Source organism: Lycium barbarum, chromosome 11 (genome assembly GCF_019175385.1).
Source record: "Lycium barbarum isolate Lr01 chromosome 11, ASM1917538v2, whole genome shotgun sequence".
Classification (NCBI taxonomy): Eukaryota; Viridiplantae; Streptophyta; class Magnoliopsida; order Solanales; family Solanaceae; genus Lycium; species Lycium barbarum.
Genome location: NC_083347.1, coordinates 56,144,895 through 56,172,561, shown reverse-complemented (window position 1 = coordinate 56,172,561; position 27,667 = coordinate 56,144,895). Strand labels below are relative to the sequence as shown.

The 27,667-nt window shown below is 40.8% G+C and overlaps 1 protein-coding gene across 1 annotated transcript in view; it reads right to left on the bottom strand.

Annotated features, from left to right (window-relative positions):
- Positions 1–16,732: 16,732 nt before the first annotated feature.
- The window catches only part of LOC132618486 (pre-mRNA-processing protein 40A), a 36,837-nt gene continuing 25,902 nt past the window's right edge, over positions 16,733–27,667 (bottom strand). The window contains exons 28-29 of the mRNA XM_060333524.1: positions 17,296–17,706; positions 16,733–17,203 (exon numbers count right to left, since the gene is read on the bottom strand). Of these exons, the coding sequence (XP_060189507.1) occupies positions 17,069–17,203; positions 17,296–17,706 (546 nt within the window). The 3' untranslated portion in view covers positions 16,733–17,068. The remainder of the gene's footprint in view (positions 17,204–17,295; positions 17,707–27,667) is intronic.

The following is a 27,667-nucleotide window of genomic DNA, read 5'->3' as shown; positions in this document are numbered from 1 at the left end:
TGCTATGCTAATGTTTGTTGCCGGACAAAGGTAGTTCGATTCCAATTTCCGGGAGAGCCCATACTCGAGTGGAAGGGTAATACAGTTTCCCCAAAGGGTAGGTTTATTTCCTACCTTAAGGCGAGAAAGATGATAGCCAAGGGTTATATTTGTCATCTAGTTCGGGTTCATGACACGGAAGCGGAAGTGCCAACTTTCCAGTATGTCCCGGTAGTGAAGGAATTCCCAGATGTGTTTCCCGACGAATTACCAGGCCTTCCTCCAGAAAGGGAGTTCGACTTTGCTATTGATGTACTACCAGACACCGAGCCTATTTCTATTCCTCCATATCGAATGGCTCCAGCAGAACTGAAAGAGATAAAAGATTTACTTGAGAAGGGGTTTATAAGGCCTAGTTCCTCACCATGGGGAGCACCAGTCCTTTTCGTAAGGAAGAAAGACGGATCTCTACGAATGTGCATCGACTACAGACAGCTGAACAAAGTGACGGTGAAGAATAAATACCCTCTTCCTAGAATTGACGACTTGTTCGATCAATTACAGGGCGCTAAATGGTTCTCCAAGATAGATCTGAGATCGGGTTATCATCAGGTGAGAATTAGGGAAGCAGATATTCCCAAGACTGCCTTCAGGACAAGATATGGTCACTACGAGTTTCGAGTAATGTCGTTCGGGTTGACGAATGCCCCGGCAGTGTTCATGAATTTAATGAATAATGTGTTCAGGCCATTTTTGGACCTTTTTGTGATAGTGTTCATCGACGATATTTTGGTGTACTCTCGCACAGAGTTAGAACATGCCGATCATCTAATAATTATTCTTGGCGTTCTTCGAGATCGGGAATAGTATGCAAAGTTTTCAAAGTGCGAGTTTTGGCTGAATTCTGTTGCATTCCTAGGTCATATTATTTCAGATGATGGTATCCGAGTCGACACTCAGAAGATAGAAGCTGTGAAGACTTGGCCAAGGCCTACGACGCCCACGGAAGTTCGTAGTTTCCTTGGGTTAGCAGGATATTATAGAAGATTTGTAGAGGGCTTCTCATCTATTTCAGCCCCATTGACAAAGTTAACCCAGAAGTCGGCTAAATTCCAGTGGAGTGATGCTTGTGAGCGTAGCTTCCAAGAGCTGAAAAACAGGTTGACCTCAGCGCCAGTGCTAACACTTCCAGAAGGATCAGATGGCTATGTAGTGTATTGTGACGCCTCCGGTGTGGGATTAGGATGTGTATTGATGCAGAATGGGAAAGTTATTGCATATGCTTCGAGACAGTTGCGTAAACATGAACAGAATTACCCCACTCATGATCTTGAGCTAGTTGCGGTCATTCATGCATTGAAAATATGGAGACACTACATATATGGTGTGCACGTGGACATCTATACAGATCACAAAAGCCTTCAATATATTTTCAAACAGAAGGATTTGAACCTGCGGCAAAGGAGATGGTTAGAATTACTGAAGGATTATGATGTGAACATTCTATATCATCCAGGGAAGGCGAATGTAGTAGCAGATGCACTTAGCCGCCGATCGATGGGTAGTTTATGTGGAGTTCCTTCGGAAAAGCGAGAAATGGTTCGTGAAGTCCATCGGTTAGCAAGTCTCGGCGTACGGCCCATTGATTCAGGAGATGCAAGTATTAGCGTCAATGACCCCACAGTTTCATCATTGAATCTAGAAGTGAAGGAACGGCAATATGAAGATCCTCAGTTAAGCCACTATCGAGATCTATCTCAGGAAAAGGAAAAGCCTCCATTCGAAATTTCCATAGAGGGGATCCTTAGATATCGAGGCCGGCTATGTGTACCGAATGTGACAAACTTGCACCAACGGATTTTAGAGGAAGCGCATTATTCCCGGTATTCTATTCATCCAGGTGCAACCAAGATGTACCATGATCTCAAATTGATATATTGGTGGGATGGCATGAAGCGAGACATAGCAGAATTTGTAGCACAGTGTCCGAATTGCCAGCAAGTGAAGGCCGAGCATCAAAAGCCAGGAGGGTTATTGCAAGCAATGGAAATTCCTACGTGGAAATGGGAAGAAATTAACATGGATTTTGTGGTAGGATTACCCCGTACGCGAGGGAAGTATGATTCTATATGGGTAATCGTGGAAAGACTCACGAAAGCAGCTCATTTTCTCCCCGTTAGAACCACATATTCGGCGGAAGATTATGCTAAATTGTATCTCAAGGAGATTGTACGACTTCACGGTATTCCTTTGGCCATTATCACAGACAGAGGGGCACAGTTCACAGCCAAGTTCTGGAAGTCCTTTCAAGAAGGTCTAGGTACCCAAGTTAAGCTCAGCATGGCGTTCCATCCGCAGACTGACGGACAAGCCGAGCGCACTATTCAGACCTTAGAGGATATGCTACGGGCATGTGTATTGGACTTTGGCGGTAGTTGGGATGAGCATTTACCTCTTATTGAATTTGCCTATAATAACAGCTATCATTCCAGCATTCAAATGGCCCCGTATGAAGCCTTATATGGAAGAAAATGCAGATCTCCAATTGGATGGTTTGAAACCGGAGAAGTACAATTGATAGGCCCCGACTTGATCCAACGAGCAGTTGAAAAGGTTAAAGTGATTCGAGACCGACTGTTAACAGCTCAAAGTCGCCAAAAGTCTTATGCAGATAATCGCCGACGAGATTTGGAATTTCAAGTGGGCGATTGGGTGTTCCTGAAGGTATCGCCGATGAAGGGAGTGATGAGATTTGGCAAGAAGGGAAAGCTAAGTCCCAGATATGTCGGACCCTACCAAATCATTCGCAAGGTGGGTCGAGTAGCCTACGAATTGAAACTTGCCTTCAGAGCTCGAATCCGTGCATCCAGTATTCCATGTTTCGATGCTCCGCAAGTGTATTGGAGACCCAACAAGAATAGTTCCGGTTGATGATGTGCAAGTAACAGAGAAGCTAACATACGAGGAAATGCCCATTGCCATTTTAGATAGACAAGTACGAAGGCTTCGGAATAAAGAGGTTGCTTCAGTCAAAGTTCTATGGCGGAACAATAATCGGGAAGAAATGACTTGGGAAGCGGAGAAGAAGATAAAATCTATGTACCCCCATTTTTTCCAATCCCCAGAAGAGATTCAAGATGAGACGTCGATGGTGTAAGGTATGTATGTCTTAATTTTATGTTTTTGGTCGTGTGTGGCCATAAATGTGTAGATATTGTGATATAGCCCTGTGAGGCGAAGATATTGTGGGTTGTTGTAATGGAAAGGGCGTATCCAATTTACAAAGGAAACTCTGGCAAAAATTTTCCAGAATCCCCGAGTGTCGCGCATTCGAGGACGAATGTTCCAAAAGGGAGGAAGAATGTTACACCTCGGAAGTTTCTCTGTACTTGTATGATGAGTGGAATGATGAAACGTTGAGTGAATGATGTTTTGTTAAGTCGGGAATGGCTAATCAAGAATTTTTGGAAAATAAGAAAGTTAATTTTTTGTCCAGAGGTCGTATATGGCACTATAGGACCCGTAAAGTGATTTACGGACCGTATAGTGCAGTCGTCCTCCAGCTTGTCAAAAATCTCAACTTTCTGTAAATGTTGAATATGGTTAAATACGACCCAGTTTACGGCTCGTAAACTGGTTTACGGACCGTAAACCAGGTCGTAAACTACCATGTCCATCAGCCAAAACTTTCTGTCATTGAATGGTTAAATATGACTTGGAGGACGGCCCGTAAACTGGTTTATGGACCGTAAACCTCAGTTGTAAATTGCCATAATCCCCAGCCAACCTTTCTGTTTATGGGATGCTTAAATACGACCACAGTGGACGGACCGTAAATCAAAATACGGTCCGTATATGGTGGTTTACGACCACTGTTCATCCCGACAAAAATTCATTAAAGATCAGATTTGTGATTTTTAAAGGGGACCTAAGCCTCATTTCAACTCATTATTCATTCAACCAACTCAAGAGACTTCTAGAACCCTCCAAATATTTCCTCCACAAGAATTCAAGAGAATCAAAGGAGATATCAAGATTATCAAAACCAAATTCATAAAAATAAGTGTAAGAACACATCAGAGGATCTTCTAAGTCAAGAAATTCCCAAGAAGGTGGAACTAGGGTTTTGGCTAATTGAAGTATTTCAACTTAAGGATTGTTCAATCATCCTCCAAGGTAAGTTTCATGATTATTCCATATTGTTTGAAGTATTGGAAAGCTTAGACACTTGAAATGTAGAAGAACATAGAAATGGGTCATTATTGAGTGAATAGTGACATAAATGAATGATAGTGGAATCGAACTATGAATATTGAAGTGTTGTGAGTACTAACACGTTATAAATGATGTTTATATCATGAAACAAGCATTAAATGCATGAAAACTCAAGGATGATCTAGAAGTAGAAATAAGGGGAAATTGGAGGAAAATGGTGGATTTTGCCAAACGCACGTAAATGACGATTGTCGATCATGATATTGCGAATAATATTATGAATATTGGGAGTTGATATAGAACGTGAGAAAAGTAGTATGAGCGAAGGAAGCGTTGTCCGACTTCTCCTAGAATTAGCGATGCATTTTTATAGTTAGCTTACTAATGTTGATACGAATTCTCTTATGAAGGTAACGACGTGATATCGACAGAGAACAAGTGAGCGATATCTTAGGTAAACGACCAAGGTATGTGAGGCTAGTCCTTCTTTCTCATGGCATGAATCTTTTAACTTGAATCCCTATTCCTTTCATGAGTTCTTACATCCTAAGAAGTTAAAAGCTTATACTCATGAATGTCTATATGAGATAAGTTATACGATATGATGGCACTAGAATGATGATGATGTTATTCCTTGCCTACACTCACCTTATGTGCTAGTCCTTCCAAGGTGAGGCGGAATGTCCATGATGGCTACATAATGTAATCGGGGGATCACGACCTTACGTCACCCCGATAGAGTTAAGTTGATCATGAGCCTTATATACGCATTGTGATAAGATAAGTATTTTATGATAAGAATATTACTATGCGCATTTACATTGAGCATGTCATGAGCATTTCACACCGGGCCTAGTTGGCCGGGCAGACACCGCTTCGGCGGGCGGCGATACGGATACACCACGACCTACGGGCGTGGGCATACACCACTAGTGGGCGGCATGAGATGGTACCCCAGACGCGGGAGGCCTGGACGCGGGCTAATATTATTGATTATCACACCGTTCCGACATGGACGGGCAGCTTGCATATGATGCATACATGTTATGATGATGAGTAAGACAGCATGCATTACATCATGTATGATTATCAGTCAGATTCAGTTGTCTCATATTGATGTTATCCTCATATTACTAATGTTTCCTTTCATTATGTACGCCTCTCATACTCGGTACAATATTCGTACTGACGTCCTTTCTTCGGACGCTGTGTTCATGCCCACAGGTAGACAGGGAGGAGAGCTTGGCCCGGGTCCTCAGTAGCTGTCAGCTGTTAGATAGCACTCCATTGTTCGGAGGTGCTTATGGCTATCCTTTTGATGTACATTCATATATGCATATTTTGGGCATGACGGAGTCTTGTTCCGTCCATGTATTCATTATGTTAGTAAAGGCTCGTAGATACGCAGTGTGGGTTAGATGGTCTCACAAGAGGTTTTCATATGTATGTATACTATTTTGATGGCCGAGAGGCAAATGTATATAAAGTATTTATGTTTCGATTAAATATGATTTTCCTACAATTGGTATGTAAAATTGATAAAAGAGTATTAAATGAGCAAGATAAGTAGTAGAGTGAGCGGTGCTCGGTAACTAGCTCCGGGTACCCGTCGTGGCCCCTAGCTGGGTCGTGACAGAAGTGGTATCAGAGCAGTTCGCCCTAGGAAGTGTCTATGAGTCGTGTCTAGTAGAGTCTTGTTTATGGTGTGTTGCGCGCCACGCTAATAAACAAGAGGCTACAGGGCATTTAGGAAAATGTCCATCCTTCTTCTCATGAAATCGTGCGATAGATCCATGTCTAGGATTATATCATTCCTAAAAGTGCGTTATGGTTTCAGAAAAATGCCACCGAAAGGAATAGCTACAGCTGCCCAGAAAGGCAAAGCTTCGACAAAGGCAGGCGGAAAGAGAGCCTCCGGCAAATGTAGAGGAAAGTGAATCGCAAAGTGAGGCCGTGCCCAATGTAGAAGAGCAGGGAGGAGCCTCAACTCCGATTCCTCCACTGGGTGTTTCGGGTCAACAAGTGTCCGAGGCCATACATTTATTGACGCAGTTGGTTGTCGCTCAGGCACAACGACAGAATGCGGGCCCAAGTGATCGTTCCGCTAGTACAAGAGCCCGTGATTTCCTTACTCTAAATCCTCCAGAATTTTTCGGGTCGAAGCCGGATGAGGACCCGCAAGGTTTTATCGATGAAATGCTGAGGACGTTAACACTTATGCATGCTTCTCAGACTGAATCTGTAGAGTTGGCCTCATATAGACTTCGCGACGTGGCGGTACTATGGTATAAGAATTGGGTGATAACAAGAGGGGAGAATGCACCACCTCCCGTGTGGCAAGAGTTTGTAGATGCCTTTATTCGTCACTACTTGCCACCTGAAGTCCGCCAAGCTCGAGCGGACAGGTTCTTGAATTTGACACAAGGAAGCATGAGTGCCCGAGAGTATAGTATGCAATTCAACTCTTTGGCCCGGTATGCTCCGACTATGGTGGCTGACATGGGGGACCGAGTCTATAAATTTGTGAGTGGTTTAGGACCACACTTGTTCAGAGATTTGACAGCTTCTTTGCAAGACGGGATGGATATTTCCCGGATACAGGCCCATGCTCAGAACCTCGAGGAACGACAACGACAGCAGAGAAGTGATCGTGAGGGTGACACAAGACAAGGTAAGAGGGCTAGATCTATGGGGGAGAGAAGTGAGTACCGAGGGGGACCGAGACAAACATATTCTAGGCACTCGGGTCAGTCAGTAACTAGTGCACCTCCTAGATTCTCAGATAGGAGGGTTGACCGTTCTTTTCAGTCAGGCCAGGGGCAGAGTTCAAGGGCCTCAGATTTGCAGTCTAGGGGAGACTTTAGCCAGAGGAGACCTCCGGTACCGCGGTGTAGCCAGTGTGGCAAACTACATTCCGGACAGTGTCGTCAAGGTTCGGATGCTTGTTATGCTTGCGGGCAAGTTGGTCACATGATGAGAGATTGCCCCTCAGCGAGAGATAGAGCTGGGACTCAGCCTACAGGTTCAGCAGCGGGTTCTTCTTCAGCACGCCCGACAGCACAGACTCCTCAGACTACAGCAGGTAGGGGCAGAGGTAGAGGGGGAGCATCTACTTCAGGTGTTGTTCAGCCCCGTGTGTATGCTTTAGCTGGGCGACAGGATCTTGAGTCTTCCCCAGATGTTGTCACAGGTACCTTGACTATATTTTCCCGTGACGTATATGCTCTGATTGATCCAGGTTCTACCTTCTCATATATTACTCTGTATATCACTGATTGTGTTGGGGTAAGACCTGAGCCAATTAAACCTTTCGAGGTATTCACTCCGGTTGGTGATCCTGTAATAGCGAGGCAAGTATATCAGAACTGTGTAGTCATTATAGGTGATCGTCAGACAAGGGCTGGTCTAATTGAACTTGAGAGGATAGATTTTGACGTAATTATGGGTATGGACTAGTTGGCATCATGCTATGCTAATGTTTGTTGCCGGACAAAGGTAGTTCGATTCCAATTTCCGGGAGAGCCCATACTCGAGTGGAAGGGTAATACAGTTTCCCCAAAGGGTAGGTTTATTTCCTACCTTAAGGCGAGAAAGATGATAGCCAAGGGTTATATTTGTCATCTAGTTCGGGTTCATGACACGGAAGCGGAAGTGCCAACTTTCCAGTATGTCCCGGTAGTGAAGGAATTCCCAGATGTGTTTCCCGACGAGTTACCAGGCCTTCCTCCAGAAAGGGAGGTCGACTTTGCTATTGATGTACTACCAGACACCGAGCCTATTTCTATTCCTCCATATCGAATGGCTCCAGCAGAACTGAAAGAGATAAAAGATTTACTTGAGAAGGGGTTTATAAGGCCTAGTTCCTCACCATGGGGAGCACCAGTCCTTTTCGTAAGGAAGAAAGACGGATCTCTACGAATGTGCATCGACTACAGACAGCTGAACAAAGTGACGGTGAAGAATAAATACCCTCTTCCTAGAATTGACGACTTGTTCGATCAATTACAGGGCGCTAAATGGTTCTCCAAGATAGATCTGAGATCGGGTTATCATCAGGTGAGAATTAGGGAAGCAGATATTCCCAAGACTGCCTTCAGGACAAGATATGGTCACTACGAGTTTCGAGTAATGTCGTTCGGGTTGACGAATGCCCCGGCAGTGTTCATGAGTTTAATGAATAATGTGTTCAGGCCGTTTTTGGACCTTTTTGTGATAGTGTTCATCGACGATATTTTGGTGTACTCTCGCACAGAGTCAGAACATGCCGATCATCTAAGAATTGTTCTTGGCGTTCTTCGAGATCGGGAATTGTATGCAAAGTTTTCAAAGTGCGAGTTTTGGCTGAATTCTGTTGCATTCCTAGGTCATATTATTTCAGATGATGGTATCCGAGTCGACACTCAGAAGATAGAAGCTGTGAAGAATTGGCCAAGGCCTACGACGCCCACGGAAGTTCGTAGTTTCCTTGGGTTAGCAGGATATTATAGAAGATTTGTAGAGGGCTTCTCATCTATTTCAGCCCCATTGACAAAGTTAACCCAGAAGTCGGCTAAATTCCAGTGGAGTGATGCCTGTGAGCGTAGCTTCCAAGAGCTGAAAAACAGGTTGACCTCAGCGCCAGTGCTAACACTTCAAGAAGGATCAGATGGCTATGTAGTGTATTGTGATGCCTCCGGTGTGGGATTAGGATGTGTATTGATGCAGAATGGGAAAGTTATTGCATATGCTTCGAGACAGTTGCGTAAACATGAACAGAATTACCCCACTCATGATCTTGAGCTAGCTGCGGTCATTCATGCATTGAAAATATGGAGACACTACATATATGGTGTGCACGTGGACATCTATACGGATCACAAAAGCCTTCAATATATTTTCAAACAGAAGGAGTTGAACCTGCGGCAAAGGAGATGGTTAGAATTACTGAAGGATTATGATGTGAACATTCTATATCATCCAGGGAAGGCGAATGTAGTAGCAGATGCACTTAGCCGCCGATCGATGGGTAGTTTATGTGGAGTTCCTTCGGAAAAACGAGAAATGGTTCGTGAAGTCCATCGGTTAGCAAGTCTCGGCGTACGGCCCATTGATTCAGGAGATGCAGGTATTAGCGTCAATGACCCCACAGTTTCATCATTGAATCTAGAAGTGAAGGAACGGCAATATGAAGATCCTCAGTTAAGCCACTATCGAGATCTATCTCAGGAAAAGGTAAAGCCTCAATTCGAAGTTTCCATAGAGGGGATCCTTAGATATCGAGGCCGGCTATGTGTACCGAATGTGACAAACTTGCACCAACGGATTTTAGAGGAAGCGCATTATTCCCGGTATTCTATTCATCCAGGTGCAACCAAGATGTACCACGATCTCAAATTGATATATTGGTGGGATGGCATGAAGCGAGACATAGCAGAATTTGTAGCACAGTGTCCGAATTGCCAGCAAGTGAAGGCCGAGCATCAAAAGCCAGGAGGGTTATTGCAAGCAATGGAAATTCCTACGTGGAAATGGGAAGAAATTAACATGGATTTTGTGGTAGGATTACCCCGTACGCGAGGGAAGTATGATTCTATATGGGTAATCGTGGATAGACTCACGAAAGCAGCTCATTTTCTCCCCGTTAGAACCACATATTCGGCGGAAGATTATGCTAAATTGTATCTCAAGGAGATTGTACGACTTCACGGTATTCCTTTGGCCATTATCACAGACAGAGGGGCACAGTTCACAGCCAAGTTCTGGAAGTCCTTTCAAGAAGGTCTAGGTACCCAAGTTAAGCTCAGCACGGCGTTCCATCCGCAGACTGACGGACAAGCCGAGCGCACTATTCAGACCTTAGAGGATATGCTACGGGCATGTGTATTGGACTTTGGCGGTAGTTGGGATGAGCATTTACCTCTTATTGAATTTGCCTATAATAACAGCTATCATTCCAGCATTCAAATGGCCCCGTATGAAGCCTTATATGGAAGAAAATGCAGATCTCCAATTGGATGGTTTGAAACCGGAGAAGTACAATTGATAGGCCCCGACTTGATCCAACGAGCAGTTGAAAAGGTTAAAGTGATTCGAGACCGACTGTTAACAGCTCAAAGTCGCCAAAAGTCTTATGCAGATAATCGCCGACGAGATTTGGAATTTCAAGTGGGCGATTGGGTGTTCCTGAAGGTATCGCCGATGAAGGGAGTGATGTGATTTGGCAAGAAGGGAAAGCTAAGTCCCAGATATGTCGGACCCTACCAAATCATTCGCAAGGTGGGTCGAGTAGCCTACGAATTGAAACTTGCCTTCAGAGCTCGAATCCGTGCATCCAGTATTCCATGTTTCGATGCTCCGCAAGTGTATTGGAGACCCAACAAGAATAGTTCCGGTTGATGATGTGCAAGTAACAGAGAAGCTAACATACGAGGAAATGCCCATTGCCATTTTAGATAGACAAGTACGAAGGCTTCGGAATAAAGAGGTTGCTTCAGTCAAAGTTCTATGGCGGAACAATAATCGGGAAGAAATGACTTGGGAAGCGGAGAAGAAGATAAAATCTATGTACCCCCATTTGTTCCAATCCCCAGAAGAGATTCAAGATGAGACGTCGATGGTGTAAGGTATGTATGTCTTAATTTTATGTTTTTGGTCGTGTGTGGCCATAAATGTGTAGATATTGTGATATAGCCCTGTGAGGCGAAGATATTGTGGGTTGTTGTAATGGAAAGGGAGTATCCAATTTACAAAGGAAACTCTGGCAAAAAATTTCCAGAATCCCCGAGTGTCGCGCATTCGAGGACGAATGTTCCAAAAGGGAGGAAGAATGTTACACCTCGGAAGTTTCTCTGTACTTGTATGATGAGTGGAATGATGAAACGTTGAGTGAATGATGTTTTGTTAAGTCGGGAATGGCTAATTAAGAATTTTTGGAAAATAATAAAGTTAATTTTTTGTCCAGAGGTCGTATATGGCACTATACGACCCGTAAAGTGATTTACGGACCGTATAGTGCAGTCGTCCTCCAGCTTGTCAAAAATCTCAACTTTCTGTAAATGTTGAATATGGTTAAATACGACCCAGTTTACGGTCCATAAACTGGTTTACGGACCGTAAACCAGGTCGTAAACTACCATGTCCATCAGCCAAAACTTTCTGTCATTGAATGGTTAAATATGACTTGGAGGACGGCCCGTAAACTGGTTTATGGACCGTAAACCTCAGTCGTAAATTGCCATAATCCCCAGCCAACCTTTCTGTTTCTGGGATGCTTAAATACGACCACAGTGGACGGACCGTAAATCAAAATACGGTCCGTATATGGTGGTTTACGACCACTGTTCATCCCGACAAAAATTCATTAAAGATCAGATTTGTGATTTTTAAAGGGGACCTAAGCCTCATTTCAACTCATTATTCATTCAACCAACTCAAGAGACTTCTAGAACCCTCCAAATATTTCCTCCACAAGAATTCAAGAGAATCAAAGGAGATATCAAGATTATCAAAACCAAATTCATAAAAATAAGTGTAAGAACACATCAGAGGATCTTCTAAGTCAAGAAATTCCCAAGAAGGTGGAACTAGGGTTTTGGCTAATTGAAGTATTTCAACTTAAGGATTGTTCAATCATCCTCCAAGGTAAGTTTCATGATTATTCCATATTGTTTGAAGTATTGGAAAGCTTAGACACTTGAAATGTAGAAGAACATAGAAATGGGTCATTATTGAGTGAATAGTGACATAAATGAATGATAGTGGAATCGAACTATGAATATTGAAGTGTTGTGAGTACTAACACGTTATAAATGATGTTTATATCATGAAACAAGCATTAAATGCATGAAAACGCAAGGATGATCTAGAAGTAGAAATAAGGGGAAATTGGAGGAAAATGGTGGATTTTGCCAAACGCACGTAAATGACGATTGTCGATCATGATATTGCGAATAATATTATGAATATTGGGAGTTGATATAGAACGTGAGAAAAGTAGTATGAGCGAAGGAAGCGTTGTCCGACTTCTCCTAGAATTAGCGACGCATTTTTATAGTTAGCTTACTAATGTTGATACAAATTCTCTTATGAAGGTAACGACGTGATATCGACAGAGAACAAGTGAGCGATATCTTAGGTAAACGACCAAGGTATGTGAGGCTAGTCCTTCTTTCTCATGGCATGAATCTTTTAACTTGAATCCCTATTCCTTTCATGAGTTCTTACATCTTAAGAAGTTAAAAGCTTATACTCATGAATGTCTATATGAGATAAGTTATACGATATGATGGCACTAGAATGATGATGATGTTATTCCTTGCCTACGCTCACCTTATGTGCTAGTCCTTTCAAGGTGAGGCGGAATGTCCATGATGGCTACATAATGTAATCGGGGGATCACGACCTTACGTCACCCCGATAGAGTAAAGTTGATCATGAGCCTTATATACGCATTGTGATAAGATAAGTATTTTATGATAAGAATATTACTATGAGCATTTACATTGAGCATGTCATGAGCATTTCACACCGGGCCTAGTTGGCCGGGCAGACACCGCTTCGGCGGGCGGCGATACGGATACACCACGACCTACGGGCGTGGGCATACACCACTAGTGGGCGGCATGAGATGGTACCCCGGACGCGGGAGGCCTGGACGCGGGCTAATATTATTGATTATCACACCGTTCCGACATGGACGGGCAGCTTGCATATGATGCATACATGTTATGATGATGAGTAAGACAACATGCATTACTTCATGTATGATTATCAGTCAGATTCAGTTGTCTCATATTGATGTTATCCTCATATTACTGATGTTTCCTTTCATTATGTACGCCTTTCATACTCGGTACAATATTCGTACTGACGTCCTTTCTTCGGACGCTGTGTTCATGCCCACAGGTAGACAGGGAGGAGAGCTTGGCCCGGGTCCTCAGTAGCTGTCAGCTGTTAGATAGCACTCCATTGTTCGGAGGTGCTTATGGCTATCCTTTTGATGTACATTCATATATGCATATTTTGGGCATGACGGAGTCTTGTTCCGTCCATGTATTCATTATGTTAGTAAAGGCTCGTAGATACGCAGTGTGGGTTAGATAGTCTCACAAGAGGTTTTCATATGTATGTATACTATTTTGATAGCCGAGAGGCAAATGTATATAAAGTATTTATGTTTCGATTAAATATGATTTTCCTACAATTGGTATGTAAAATTGATAAAAGAGTATTAAATGAGCAAGATAAGTAGTAGAGTGAACGGTGCTCGGTAACTAGCTCCGGGTACCCGTCGTGGCCCCTAGCTGGGTCGTGACACAAGCGAGCGTACTTTTGTTCGCTTCTTCTCCACCAAGTTAAAATCACATATATATTGTTGTTAGAAATCTGGTTGAGGTATACATCTAAAGTAAAAGGAAATCACTGCAAACTCAATGAACGATGATCCTAGCTATTTCAGCAGACTTGATAGTTAAACTCAAAACTATTAGACATTATTTAAACTTGGGACAGTAATTTCTTGAAATAGTTTGGTGAGCATAGGAGACTAATAACTACGAACTATCTTCTAGCTTAATTCAATATTTTTCAAAGAAAAAAAATCTATGCAACTGACTTTACTTTTAGTAACAAAAATGGGCCCTCAAAATTTAGTGGACTAAAGAACTTGCCTTAGTAGGTTTTGTATTGAGCCGGCCCTGATCAATATATCTATGAAAATTCATAAGAAATCAAGAAAGCTAAAATCATAAGTTTTAAAAAAAAAAAAAAAATGAATGAAATACAGAGAACCCCCTCCCCCAAATTTAAAAGTTCATCAATCAAATCAGTGAAAACACACTGTAAAAATGACAGCGTGATTAATCTGAGAAAGAAAAAAATGAATATTTTTTTAACAAAAATTTAACGCTCAGAAAGAGTGTTGAGTGTGAACAGCTATGAATAAGATCACTTTACTTTTTCTTTTTTTGCAATCTCGCAAGCTCATAGTATTTATACAATTTGTGCATTTTCTCTCTCAGTGATTCCACAAGTACGTCAAGAACAAAGATAGATTCTCAAATAGGACAAATCAAGACTTCAAAACATCTATGAAAATTCAGAAAATAATCAAGAACACTAGAATTCAGATACTCCTTCCATCAAAAGATTAAAGAGTTTTACTTCCAGGGAGCAGCTATTCTTTAGCAGCCTCGCCTCGCCCTCAAGTGGTGATGTGGAGACAGCTTTTTTAAAAATTGAACGAAGTACAAAGCTACCCCACCCCCCACCTCCAAATCCAAAAGTTCATCAATCAAATCACTGAAAAAACACGGTAAGTCATGATTAAGTTGAGAAAGAAAAAAATTACAGAAATGTTACGCCCAAAAAGAGTGTTGAGTGTAAACAACTATGAAGAAGCTCACTTTTCTTTTTTGTAATCTTGCAGGCTCACTATATTTATTTAATTGGTGTATCTTTACCGGTTGTAATAGGTAATATATTTATGTTCAAGTTTTTAAATTTCACATTTTAAATTTTATACACCATCAATGTAATAAATTTTTAACACCATCAGGTCATCAATAAAATATCTACCGACAAAATGTGATGAGCAAGATATCTTATGACATTTAAAAAATGACTAATACCTGAATTATTTTTGCAACAACGAACTAACAATGTTGCTTAAAAACAAAACTAATAATGTTGAGCTCAACTGATATCAATCTCTATGGAAAGAGCAATCAAAGAAAAACTGTTGATATAAAAAATTAAAAAATTAAAAAAACATTTAAAAAAAAAAAAAAAAAAAAAAACCTGTACACTATTAGTGTATAAAAATTTAATCATCCTTTTATTGTAGGTGTGCGTGTGTAGCTCAACTCTGCAGTAACCTACTTGCACTAGCAAACTTCACGAAGACGGAGTAATGAAAGCAAAATTATAATTAAAAAGAACTACGCATTTCAATGTGTATAAAACTTCACACTCCCTTTTCCTGTTTATGTTTCATTTGCTTATTTAGATTTCTTCAGATACAAACCAATAAACTCCACGCTCTAAATTGCAGTATAGTCAAAAACTCCCAATTGCAAGAGGTGTGTAAACTACATGGTTGTTCTCTAAAACCCATTTCTTTTGCGATTGCTTGAACGCAGCAATCATAAAAGGACCACACCTGTTAAGAATAGGAGAAGCAATATTTCGACCCCTTTATCCATCTGAATAACTAGCCTGCTGGGTATTCAATAGTTCGGAATATATTGCACCTGTTGATCTCAATTCTTAAACAACAATGAAAAAAAGTAGTGCAATTTTCACCCCCACTTAGTTCAATTTGTCAGTTCTAGACAAAAGTATTTAATGACCTTGGAACTGATTGTAACGAAAAAGGGCAAGAGGCCTAAACTTTCTACATTTATAGATCCTTCCTCTCAATAAATGAATTGGAATTTTTACATGTTGTAGCTAATATACGAGAGGTATTTAAGTATAATAATTACCCTTCAAATTTTATGACAAACCGTAGCTATAAGGTATTTGTAATTACAATTTGTAGTTATGTTCTACCTATTTCGTGTGTATTCGGGGTGTATTTACACAGATCCAGATTTCGACTTTGTGTATTTGGCTGACTGTATTTTTGAGCAAACTAGATGTATTTAACTGTATGTGTTGTTTGACTGATCTATATGCGTATTTATTTGGTTGACTTTATATTGACAAAGTAGAGTATTTGATTGTCTGTGTTGTTCCAGTCACTTATCTATATACATATTATACTTGGCTGATTGTATTTTGAAAATGTGTATTTGAATACACGCGAATACACGCAAAACAGATAAAACATAACTACAAATTGCAATTACGAAAACGGTAGCTACACTTGGTCACAAGCCTAGAAATTATGGTTGTTTAAGTAAGTTACTCATAAATATTTAACCTCAATCATTGTCCTCGTGCTATATATAGCTTAAAGATAAACCACCACTTCAGGCAGACCCGCTTGCCTCTTACAAAGTTAGAATTCAACTGCAAATAAATCTATTTTGTCATTCTATAGAACATAGACCCATGACTCATTAACTCATTGAACTGATTGATATACAAACACAAAGATGGTACATTTAAAGTAAACTAAGAGTCCAATTATAATGACTGGCTGACACATCTCCTTTTTCTTGTCCAATGACCAGGACATGAAACCTATATCCAGCAGCTAAGAACAGAAACCTCAAAGAGCATTTCACTCTGAACTGCAGCAAAGGTTACGTGACGTTAGTATGAAATGCCCAAACTCGCTATTGCTTTTACAAAAGATTCAAATGTAAGCCAATGTTGAACTTAGACTTGCATCAAATAACTGCACACACAACCTAAATTCATCATGGGCTCTTCACAGAAGGCCCTAACGTTCATACATTAAATAACTAGCCTCAGACAAATGAATAGTTTATCAAAGCACGAGGGTATATTTCCATATTTGCAGACTTGAAAGATACGTAAATGGTGCACGGCTGCAATTATAACTGAACCAAAAAAAAAAAAAAAAAAAAAAAGGCCGGATAGAGACTGGCCACGACCAAAATTTCTCTATAGCCATTATGTATCAGGTAAATAAGGAAGTCTGTCCAGACATAAGTACAAGTGCTAGGGGAAACTCTTCAACTCAACACATCAACCTCCAACTCCTAACGGCTTAATCTTTCGTTAGCAGCTGACAATACAAGTATGGGGGGGATTGCCAAGATTTGGAGCACAAAAATCATTCCAGATTCCAAATGCAACTACTTAGTGCTACAGCAGGTTTAGTAAGTGTATTTTAGATACATAAACAAAACTATCAATAAAATACTTAAACATCGAAACATTATGATATGTCAGATGCAGGAGTCAGCATTCCCCTAATATATACTCAACTTTCTCCATCTTCACCAAGCTCACCATCTTCTAGCTCTTCATAACCACCATTTCGACGTGATCCATCCCTATGATCTCTTCTGTGTCTTTTATGCCGACTTTCACCATCGGATTCAGGTGAATGTGCATGCTGTCAGAAAGCAGAAAAAGAATATTAAAATTGTAGACTGCCAAAGAACATAATCAGAACAGAGAACAAACTTTAAATGGAGAGATTAGAACCTTCTTTGACTTTTTACGATCGCTGCTATGTCGGCGTGACTTTCTAGATTCCTCTTTCTCGTCCCTGTCAGATGCCACCTCATCGTTAGAACTATGGTGACGCTTCCGGTGTTTCCTTTCTTTGTCTTTTTCAGGCTCCTCTTTCTCATCCTTGTCAGAAGTCACCTCGTCGTTAGAGCTATGGTGTCGCTTCCGATGTTTCCTCTCTTTGTCTTTTTCTCTTTTTCTCTCTTCTTTGTTTTCATAGCTGTCTGTTACATCCATAGTTTCGCAATCTGGCTCATCTTTCTTTGATCGCTCCTTTCCCCTTTCTTTCTCCTTCTCACGCTCTTTTTCCTTCTCTCTCTCTTTTTCCCTTCTCTCCTTATCCTTTCTCTTCTCTTTCTCCTCTTTTTCTTTCTCTTTTTTGGCCTGCGAAGTAGCACAACCAAAACAATGAACTCATTTAACATAGAATCTAATAGCTGTTTCGGAGTTTGTTAACTATAGAATCTACGACAAATACAAAAACAGCCCCTTAAAGTGGGCTCCAATTTTGATTTGACACTTGAACTAAGATAAGTACCCATTGAACGCTCCAACCTTAGAAACTTTGTGACTATTAAACAGAAAGTTGGCGGTCCCTATCCAGTAGAGGCGTGTGAGAACACTCTCTTATGACATGGCAACTCCTAGAAACTCCTTACCTACACTAACACAATATTCATTTTTTTTATATAAATTTCATGCCTGAGGTGGCGCCTACCTTTTATTGCATCCAAAACTATACAAGGAAAAACAGAAGGGGATGTTTGTCAAAACCTCTGTTCAAAAACAAATAAACTAGTTATCCATATGGCCTTGCATTAGAATTATATACAATTCAATGTTATTATCTGTTTACTTGTTGTCAAGTGAGAAAAGCTGGCAACTACAAACTTTAATAGGTTCAAAAGATATCCAATCATTTTGACACATATTTCACCATATGATGAACCCCATTGATTAGAGGTGGGTGTTCGGGTTCTTCGGTTCGGTACTTCACTGGTGCACACCGTAGCAAAATTAGTTCAGTTCAGTTTCTGTTTGGTTCTTCAGTATGGGCATAATATATTGGGCTATTTTTCTGCTTGTAAATTTGGCTATTTTCTGATTCAAAATGGGATATTTTGTATAAGTATAATATCTTGAGCAAGATTTTTTAGAAACTGCAGATTGATGGTGGTGCAACTTGTCACTGCCTTAGATGAAATAAGCAAACATAAAGTGCTAATTGTTGATCTGACTCAAGAAAAATAAAACCTTAGGAAAACGCTGGATGCTGAGCTGGACAATGTAAAGAAGTTGAAACTAGAGGTCCAAGTCACTCAGGAAACTCTTGAGAATTCAAGAAGTGAAGCTTCTAATATAACAGAACAACTAGAGCAGTCGAGGGATCTTTGCTCTAAACTTTCATATGGAATTGGAGAAAACAAGGACATCATTACAGAGGAACATTGATGAGACAACACACAAGGGTGGCTCAGTTGGTTGAGCATGGGGCTTTCATAATGGAGGTCTCAGGTTCAAAACTCCCTGCCTACGAAAGTAGGGGATTTGCCTTCTGGGTCGAGCTCATCGCACATGGCTTGCCTAGTGTGGGTTATCTCTCCTGTGTGGTTTGCGGGCTATTGCACAGGAGCGGGTTTTACCCTGTGCGCACCCAAAGGGTAGCGGCTGCGGGTTCCCTTGTCCAAAAAAAAAAAGGAACATTTATGACAAAACAAGGTGCAGAACAGCAGAAGCAAACTAATAGCCAAATACATATATGAAAAAAAAATCAGTATTTCGGTTAACCAAAATAACCTTAACCGAAATAACCAAAATAGCCAAACTTTAAAACCAAATACCAAATTCTAAAAACATTAAAACCAAAACCGGACAGAAGTACCGAAGAACCGAATCAATTCAGTTCGGTCCGGTTTTTGGTACTTATGCCCACCCCTACAATTCATTCACAAAAATTTGTACTTTATTCTATCATGTATAATTATTTACTCAAATCTTTATCTTAATAATATTAATATTATTTTATAACAACGTTTACTACAAGACTCGGTATCCACGTGCAATGCACATGCCGAGAAACTAGTCAATTAAAAAAAAAAAAAAAAAAAAAAAAAAGAGAGAGAGAGAGAGACAATGATACACATCAATCGGGCCTCCTTTGGGTGTGCTCATGGTCGGCGTCCTCCGATAAAATCCTTAATGCCAAAAGGATAAACATCAATCTAATTATTCGCCGCAATTTAGTGATCTAATGATCTAAAGTGGTTGCATTTTGAGGGTGGGTATATTTGGAATTACGGAAGAATTCTGTGGGTTCACATTTCCTTAAAACTTGTCGGAATATCACCTTCTCTAATGAGCACGTCGCCGGAATTCTCTCTCCTCTTGCTTTGATGAGAAATGATAAGGCACTTCAACACCGACTAATTCTCAAGCAATTTCTCCCTTGACTGAATCAGTTGAAGATAGTGATGTAGTGGCCATTTCAATCGTGGGAAGATTTTGTAGGTTCCATTTACCTGGGTGCATTTCAGTCACGACCATCAAAGTCCCTCAAATTCATTGGTACTTCCCAATTTGTGTTCATTATAGGCTGAATTGCCTAAAAGACATCCTGCACCACTCTTCACGGGTTGTCATCCAAGCACCTCAACTTAATTAAAACAAGGGTTATAAACCCCTCTAATCATGTGTGCTCCTCGCTTGCGTGGATAACACATCAAATCCACATCATTTGCCATGTGATTTTTTATAGTTGCATGAATAACACATCAAATCCACATCATTTGCCATGTGGTTTTTTATAGTAATCTATTAAACAATTTTTTTATCCTCTCCCCTCTTTTTAAATAAACTTAATTAAAAAATCACCACCGTAAAAGCCATCACCCCAACCACCGTAAGAGCCACCATCGCAACCCACTGTAATAGCCATCACCGTAGTTTCCATTTTTATTTTTATTTTTGACAACTCACTGTAGTGGCCATTTCAGTCGTGGGAAGATTTTGTGGGTTCCATTTACCTGGGTGCATTTCAGTCAAAGTCCTGCAAATTCCTTGGTACTTCCCAATTTGTGTTCATTATAGGCTGAATAGCCTAAAAGACACTTGTACTTGTACTGTTTTGACATCCCGCACCACTCTTCATGGGTTGTCATCCAAGCAGCTCAATTTAATTAAAACAAGAGTTTTAAACCCCTCTAATCATGTGTGTTCCTCGCTTGCATGGATAACACATCAAATCCACATCATTTGCCATGTGACTTTTTATAGTAATATATTAAACAATTTTTTATCCTCTCTTCTCTTTTTAAATAAACTTAATTAAAAAATCACCACCGTAAAAGTCATCACCCCAACCACCGTAAGAGCCACCATCCCAACCCATTGTAATAGCCATCACCGTAGTTGTCATTTTTGTTTTGACAACTCACCGTAGTTGTCATTCATTGTCCAGAGATTATCACATAGGGAATATAAACAGTCATATACCCTTCCTATTTCTTGATTCTTGGATGTGAATGAAAAAGAATTTCACAGGAGTAAAACTAAAGAAGGATCCCAACCCCATAACTATGTTCTCTCTTCTCAGAAAGTAAGACAACTCTCAAAGGCCTATCTCTTCTCGAGCATGGAGGCACGGCCGCCGCGAGAGGGGAGAACTTGAAGTAAGGGTAAGTTTTGGCTTTGGCCCCTGCAGTAGCAGCATGTGATGAAGAGGCGAAGCCGTGTTAACAGCGAGGCATGGCGAAGTAAGGGTTTTTGGAGAGGTTTTTGATAAATCATTTCATTAGAAGTGAAAAAACAGAAGGAAGAGAGAGAAAATGCTCCCAGGCACGATTCTCGAGGCCAGTGAGCTTTTAGTGTAATTTCAAATTTATTTCCTTTTCTGGGGGTCTTTTTCCGGCCACCATGGTCGGTTCTTCTTCATTAGGGGACAGTAGTATATTATGCAGGTTTTATGTCTTATGATATTACTAAATGCAATTCTGGTGCAGAATCATGGTACGAATGGGTGGAACGTAGCAGAAATTTAATGAGAAGAGTGAAAATTAGCATTAAAGTCTTAAAGTGGTTGATATCAGTATTTATTGAAGCATCCAAAGTACAGGGCAAGGTAGTCGGGAGAAGGAATCTGAAGGATCATTTTTCAGAATTTTTCTGCACTCTTAAATACAATGAGAGTGGTAGATACATAAGTTTCATTGCCATTCAAGGACAAAACAAATTAGTAATCATTACACCGGAGACCACATACAAAGGAGGATGGGGGAACATAGCACATAAGATTGCTAAGTTCATAAATGAGCCAGTGCAAGTCCAGAAGCAACAGAGACCAGCTACGAAACATTTGGGGGCATCCTTCAAACAAGTCATCACTGGCAACAGATGGACGACGGAAAACACAAAAAAGGCGCAGATTCAGTCCAAGGATAATAACATAAAGATAGTTGGGGGAAATCCAATCTCTGAGAAAGATCTGCTAAACAGATGTATTTTTGGGAAGTTCCAGAACTCTTCACAAGAGGTTATTACGCTGAACGAGATGGGCAAGCAACACATGGAAGACGGCGTTCGGACTTAATGTCTTCGCGATGAATGATGGCCATTTTCTCTTCGAACTCCCATCAAGGAAAGTAGCGGAACACATTATGACCGGAGAATGGAACTGAAAAAAGATGAAATTCAAAATTGATTGACGGAATCCATCTTCATTGGGCTCGTATCAAGGTGAAAGGGGATGGGGAGGAAGTTCCGAGGGTCATCGAGGTGTCCAGCGACGGTTTCTCATACACCATCCTAATATGGTGCGAGATTCCGGTGACGGTCAGAGCTATTGAAGGAAAGAGAGCAGAGAAGGTCTTTTGTCCGGTGGATAATAAAGGGCAGAGGTCGTATTCACGGGCAGATTCAGCGTATAAAAGGGGATCCCACGTGGGTACATCGATTAGTGGGGAAGTTTTAAATATTGGGACACGTGGGCTGGAGGAAAAAGGGAAAGGGCCTTTAGAGACGGTGGTGGGACAAATTAAAAGAATTAACAGATTGGGCCGAGACTTAGTGGACCCATTTGCCGTGGTCCACCATCATTTAAATAAACTAAGCATAGAAATACAGGCAAATATTTCTAAGCTTACCACGCACAACATGTTCCAGAACCTGAGAAGCAGAGATGGGCAAAAAGAGACCCAACCCATTCAAATCGATCATTGGGAGGGGCAAGCTATGGAAGAAGACAAGCTACAGGTGGAAGCAAGAGAAACAGAATGCTTACAACTCAGCACACAAGAAGAAATCACAGAAGAGATTGCAGAAGATATTGTTCCTTTGAGAATCCAACTCTCAGAGGAAGAAATTACCAAGCAAGTCAGTACTCCAGAATGGGTTAAACAGCACATTACCAGACTCAGTACAGAGTTTGGAGCAAGCTTCAGAGGGTGTGAAGAGAAGGCCAGAGAGTTATTTTTGAAAATTGACAACAATAAGAAGGAGAACAAAGGGGAGCAGTCAACCACAAAGAGGAAGGGAGGGGATGAATGAATTGAAGGGATTAGAATTAGATACTAAATTTATGAGCAACAGTACTAGGAGCAGGGGGGATATCTGGCAATCAAAATCAATGAAGTTAAATATAGTATCTTGGAACATAAGGGGGTTAAACTGTAGTAAGAAGAGGAGTATGATCAAGGATTGTTTACAAAGCTGGAGAGCAGATGTAGTTTGTTTACAGGAAACAAAGGTGGAGGGGGAAATCATAGATATAGTTAAGGAAGTTTGGGGAAGTAGATGGGTCAGTTATGTGCAGCTAGAAGCAAGTGGGACCAGAGGTGGTATAGTCATAATGTGGGATAAAAGGGAATGGGAAGGTGTGATCAGTTGTGTGGGAATGTACTCAGTTTCATGTAGCTTCACTGGGAAAAATCAAGATTTCAGTTGGCAAATGACTGGTGTATATGTTCCTAATGACAGACAGACAAGAGAGGAAACTTGGGGAGAAGTGGGAGCAGTAAGGGGACTGATTCCAGGTCCCTGGGTCCTGTGTGGGGATTTTAATATAGTTAGATTCCCATCAGAGAAGAAGAATTGCAGAAGAATCAACAAAAAATGACTGACTTCTCTGAGTTTATTATAGACATGGAGCTGGTGGATTTGGACTTAACAGGAGGAAATTTCACATGGAAAATGGGAGACAGACATACTATTGCAGCAAGATTAGATAGATTTCTCATATCAGAAGAATGGGATGCCAGTTTTAGAAACATCAAGCAGACTATACTTCACAGGGTAACTTCTGATCACTCCCCATTGATGTTACAATGTGGGGAATGGAAGAAAACCAGTTCATATTTCAAGTTTGAGAATTGGTGGCTGCAAACAGAAGGTTTCAAAGAAAGAGTAAAGAACTGGTGGGAATCTTTCACTTTCATTGGGAAACCTGACTATTTTGGTGGCAAAGTTGAAAGCTCTTAAGGATAAACTGAAGGAATGGTGCAAAACAGTTCAAGGAAACTTGAAGATCCATAAACAAATAGTGCTTGCCCAATTGGCTGAACTGGAAGAAATACAGGAGGACAGAATTCTGGAGGAGGGAGAAATAGCATCTAGAATGGCATTGAAGTTGGAATTTGAAGAAATAGCCAGACATGAAAAGATTGCATGGAGACAGAGATCCAGGGCAATCTGGCTAAAAGAGGGGGACAGAAACACTAGTTTTTTTCATAAAACTGCTAATGCCCACCGCAGAGTAAACACAATAGATAAGCTGAGAGTAGATGGTGAAGTTGTGGAAGACCCTATAGAAGTGAAGAATGAGATAGTAGCCTACTATGAGAAGCTTTACACAGAGACAGAGAATTGGAGGCCTCAATTAGATATGAGAAACTGTCCCAGGATAGAGGAAGATGACAACACTTACCTTATGGCACCATTTGGAGCTCCAGAGATATTGGAATCCATTAAAGCATGTGGAGAGATAAGGCATCAGGTCCGGATGGGTATACAATGGCTTTCTTTACTCAATGTTGGGAAATCATCAGGACTGATCTAGTAGCAGCTATTCAGGACTTTCATGCAGATGGCTATTTTGAAAGGAGTTTGAATGCTACCTTTATGGCACTAATTCCAAAGAAGGTTGGGGCAATAGAACTCAATGACTTCAGACCTATTAGCTTAATAGGTGGGTGGAGTATACAAAATCATTGCCAAGCTACTGGCAGAGAGACTGAAAAAGGTTATCCACAAACTGGTGGATAGACAGCAAATGGCTTTCATAAAAGGGAGACAGCTTATGGATGCAATTCTTATAGCTAATGAGTGTGGATTCCAGGCAGAGAAGTAAAAAACCGGCATTCTATGTAAACTTGACATCCAAAAAGCTTATGATCATTTGAACTGGAGCTTCCTGATCAAGATGCTTGAGCAGATGGGCTTTGGTACTAGATGGATTAAACAGTGCATCAGCACAGTAAAATTCTCAATCTTGGTCAACAGTACTCCTTGTGGTTTCTTTCCTTCTCAAAGGGGATTGAGATAGGGAGATCCTTTATCCCCTTTCCTATTCATTCTAGCACTGGAAGGGATGAGTAACATGTTAAACACAGCACAGGAGAGAGGATGGATAAGGGGATTCCAGGTGGGAAATGGAAACAATTTAGAGATCACACATTTACAGTATGCACATGACACCTTAGTATTTTGTGATGCAGAGGAAAATGATATGCTAATGCTAAGGGTTATTTTCATAATCTTTGAAGCACTTTCTGGATTACACATCAATTGGGGGAAAAGTTTCATCTATCCTATAAATGAGGTGCCAGAATTGGAGAGGCTAGCTGAGAAGCTTGGAGGCAAAGTGGAGGAGCTCCCAACCATTTATTTGGGCATGCCTTTGGGAGCTAAAAGCAAATCCAAAGGGATATGGAATGGAGTTTTAGAGAAATGTGAGAAAAGACTATCTAACTGGAAAAGTCAGTACCTTTCTCTTGGGGGTAGACTGACTATGGTCAGCAGTGTGCTACATGCTTTACCATCTTACATGATGTCCATCTTTCCAACACCTATTAATGTGATTAAAAGGATTGACACACTTAGAAGGAACTTTCTCTGGCAAGGCACTGAAGACAAGAAAAAGATACATCTAGTAAAGTGGGAAGAATTGACAATTAGCAAGAAGACAGGAGGAGTGGGTATTAGAGACATGAAGATCCAGAACCAAAGCCTAATGATGAAATGGTTATGGAAATTTGCTATAGAAGAGAACATGCTCTGGAAAGATGTCCTCACTGCTAAATACGGAATGGAAGATGACTGGACAACAAACATGGTAACCATACCATACAGTTGCACTGTTTGGAGAGCAATCAGGAACTTGTGGCCTATTATGCTAGCAAGGATCAGATGTAAGGTTGGGAATGGGTTAAAGGTTTCATTTTGGAATGATAAGTGGATTGATAGTACAACCCTGAAACAGCTGTACCCTGATCTATTTGTTCTTTGTCAATTCCAACAAGCTACTGTTGCTGAGATATGGAGGAGGATGACTGGCCCTGGAAGATGATCTGGAGGACAAAAGTTCCATACAAAGTGAACTGTTTCAACTGGCTTTTGGCAACAGAAGCAATGCTGACTCATGACAACTTGAACAAAAGAGGTTTCCATCTGTGCTCAAGGTGTTTCTTATGTGGGGAACAAAATGAGACAATCAACCATCTCTTTTTACATTGCAAATGGACAGAACAACTATGGAAGATGTTCATCAGCTTGAGGAAGATCAAGTGGGTGAAACCTGGGAACATTAAAGGAGTTCTAAACAGTTGGAATAGGGATGGAAATGCAACAAAGGAGGAGGAGAGATGGAGGATTGTCCCGTCATGCATATGGTGGACTGTGTGGAATGAAAGGAATCAGAGGTGCTTTGAGAGCAAGCAGTGTGGTCTACAGAAGTTCAAGATGAATTGTTTAAAGTCTTTTTTACTTTTGGTGTAAACAGGTAGTTTTAGTACAAACAGAAGATATCTTTGATGTTTTGGAATTACTGTAAGAGGAAGATCATGTAAGGAACAAGCTGTACGATGCAACTTTTTGAAGGGGTACTACACATTTGGATGCAGTATACCTGTGTATATATAGATTAACTGTTACCATTTTCAAAAAAAAAAAAAAAAAAACTGGAAATATGGAGATAAAATTTTTGATGTTTGATGTTCTTTGACAGTGATTTATAGAGGGATGGGATTCAGGGTGGTGAAAGAAAAGGAAAAAAGCAGTGGCGGCAGATGTGATGGTGGTGGTGGAAGAGGAGGCAACAGCAGGTTGAACATGAGAGGAGGCGACGAGGGCTTGAAGAGCGGTCCCTTTTTTTTTTAAACTTAATTTCTGGTTTTAGCTTTCTTTTTTAAATAAAAAGTCATCAACCCACGCTCTTTATACGCGTGCACACCACGCATTTTGTCCAGCTCAATCTTGTAAATGTCACATAAGCTCGGTCAACGGTCACAGGGGTTTTAACTCTTGTTTTAAATAAATTGAGGTGTTTGGATGACAACCGTGAAGAATGGGGTGCAAGATGTCAAAATGGTACAAGTACGAGTGTCTTTTCGGCTATAAAACCTTTATTATATCCCTTATTTGCTGCTTTGCCTTTTTTTTTTTCCTTCCAATTAACTTCTTATCATTTTGGGAAATTGTTCTATGTTGAATTCTTAATTTGTTATGGAATTCCAAGATGTTGCATTCCACTTTTTTTTTTGCTGAAGAATCATATGAATATAGTAGTGGCATCACTGAGTATCCATTTTCTCCGGGGACCTTGACTGTGTTCTGGTGATTTTGTGCAGAGGCAGATTTAATGCACAAGAAGATAGGAGCCAACTTCAAGGGGTTGTCTGTGTATTTGGCCTAGAATCTAATACATGCTCCCAACTTTATTAAGAATAGAACTTAATAGTTGTTCCCAAGTTTAAGTTTTTGTGATCCACTGAACAAAATGGTTCAACGTACCAGACCAGAAAGAGGTCTTTTTTCAAGGCTGTCGACAGGATGGGCCCGATCTCAGTTGAAAATTGTGAGATTATCCTATGGGGCTGCTCCCCTCACATTAGAAAGTTGTTAAGATGTGGTCTACACTTACATCCAACATAAATGTTTTTGCACAAACGAACATCAAGAGAAAAATAAGGTTTTGCCCTTGCAACTAGAGGTGGCCACTGGGCGAATTGGGTGAATTTGGGCGGGTCAAAATGGGCTTAGTTAATAAATGGGGGTTATTGACCCGCCTGGGCGGGTTATTGCCCCGCCTAAAGTTACTTGGATTGAAATGGGCTTATAAGCGGGAGTCAAAAACCAT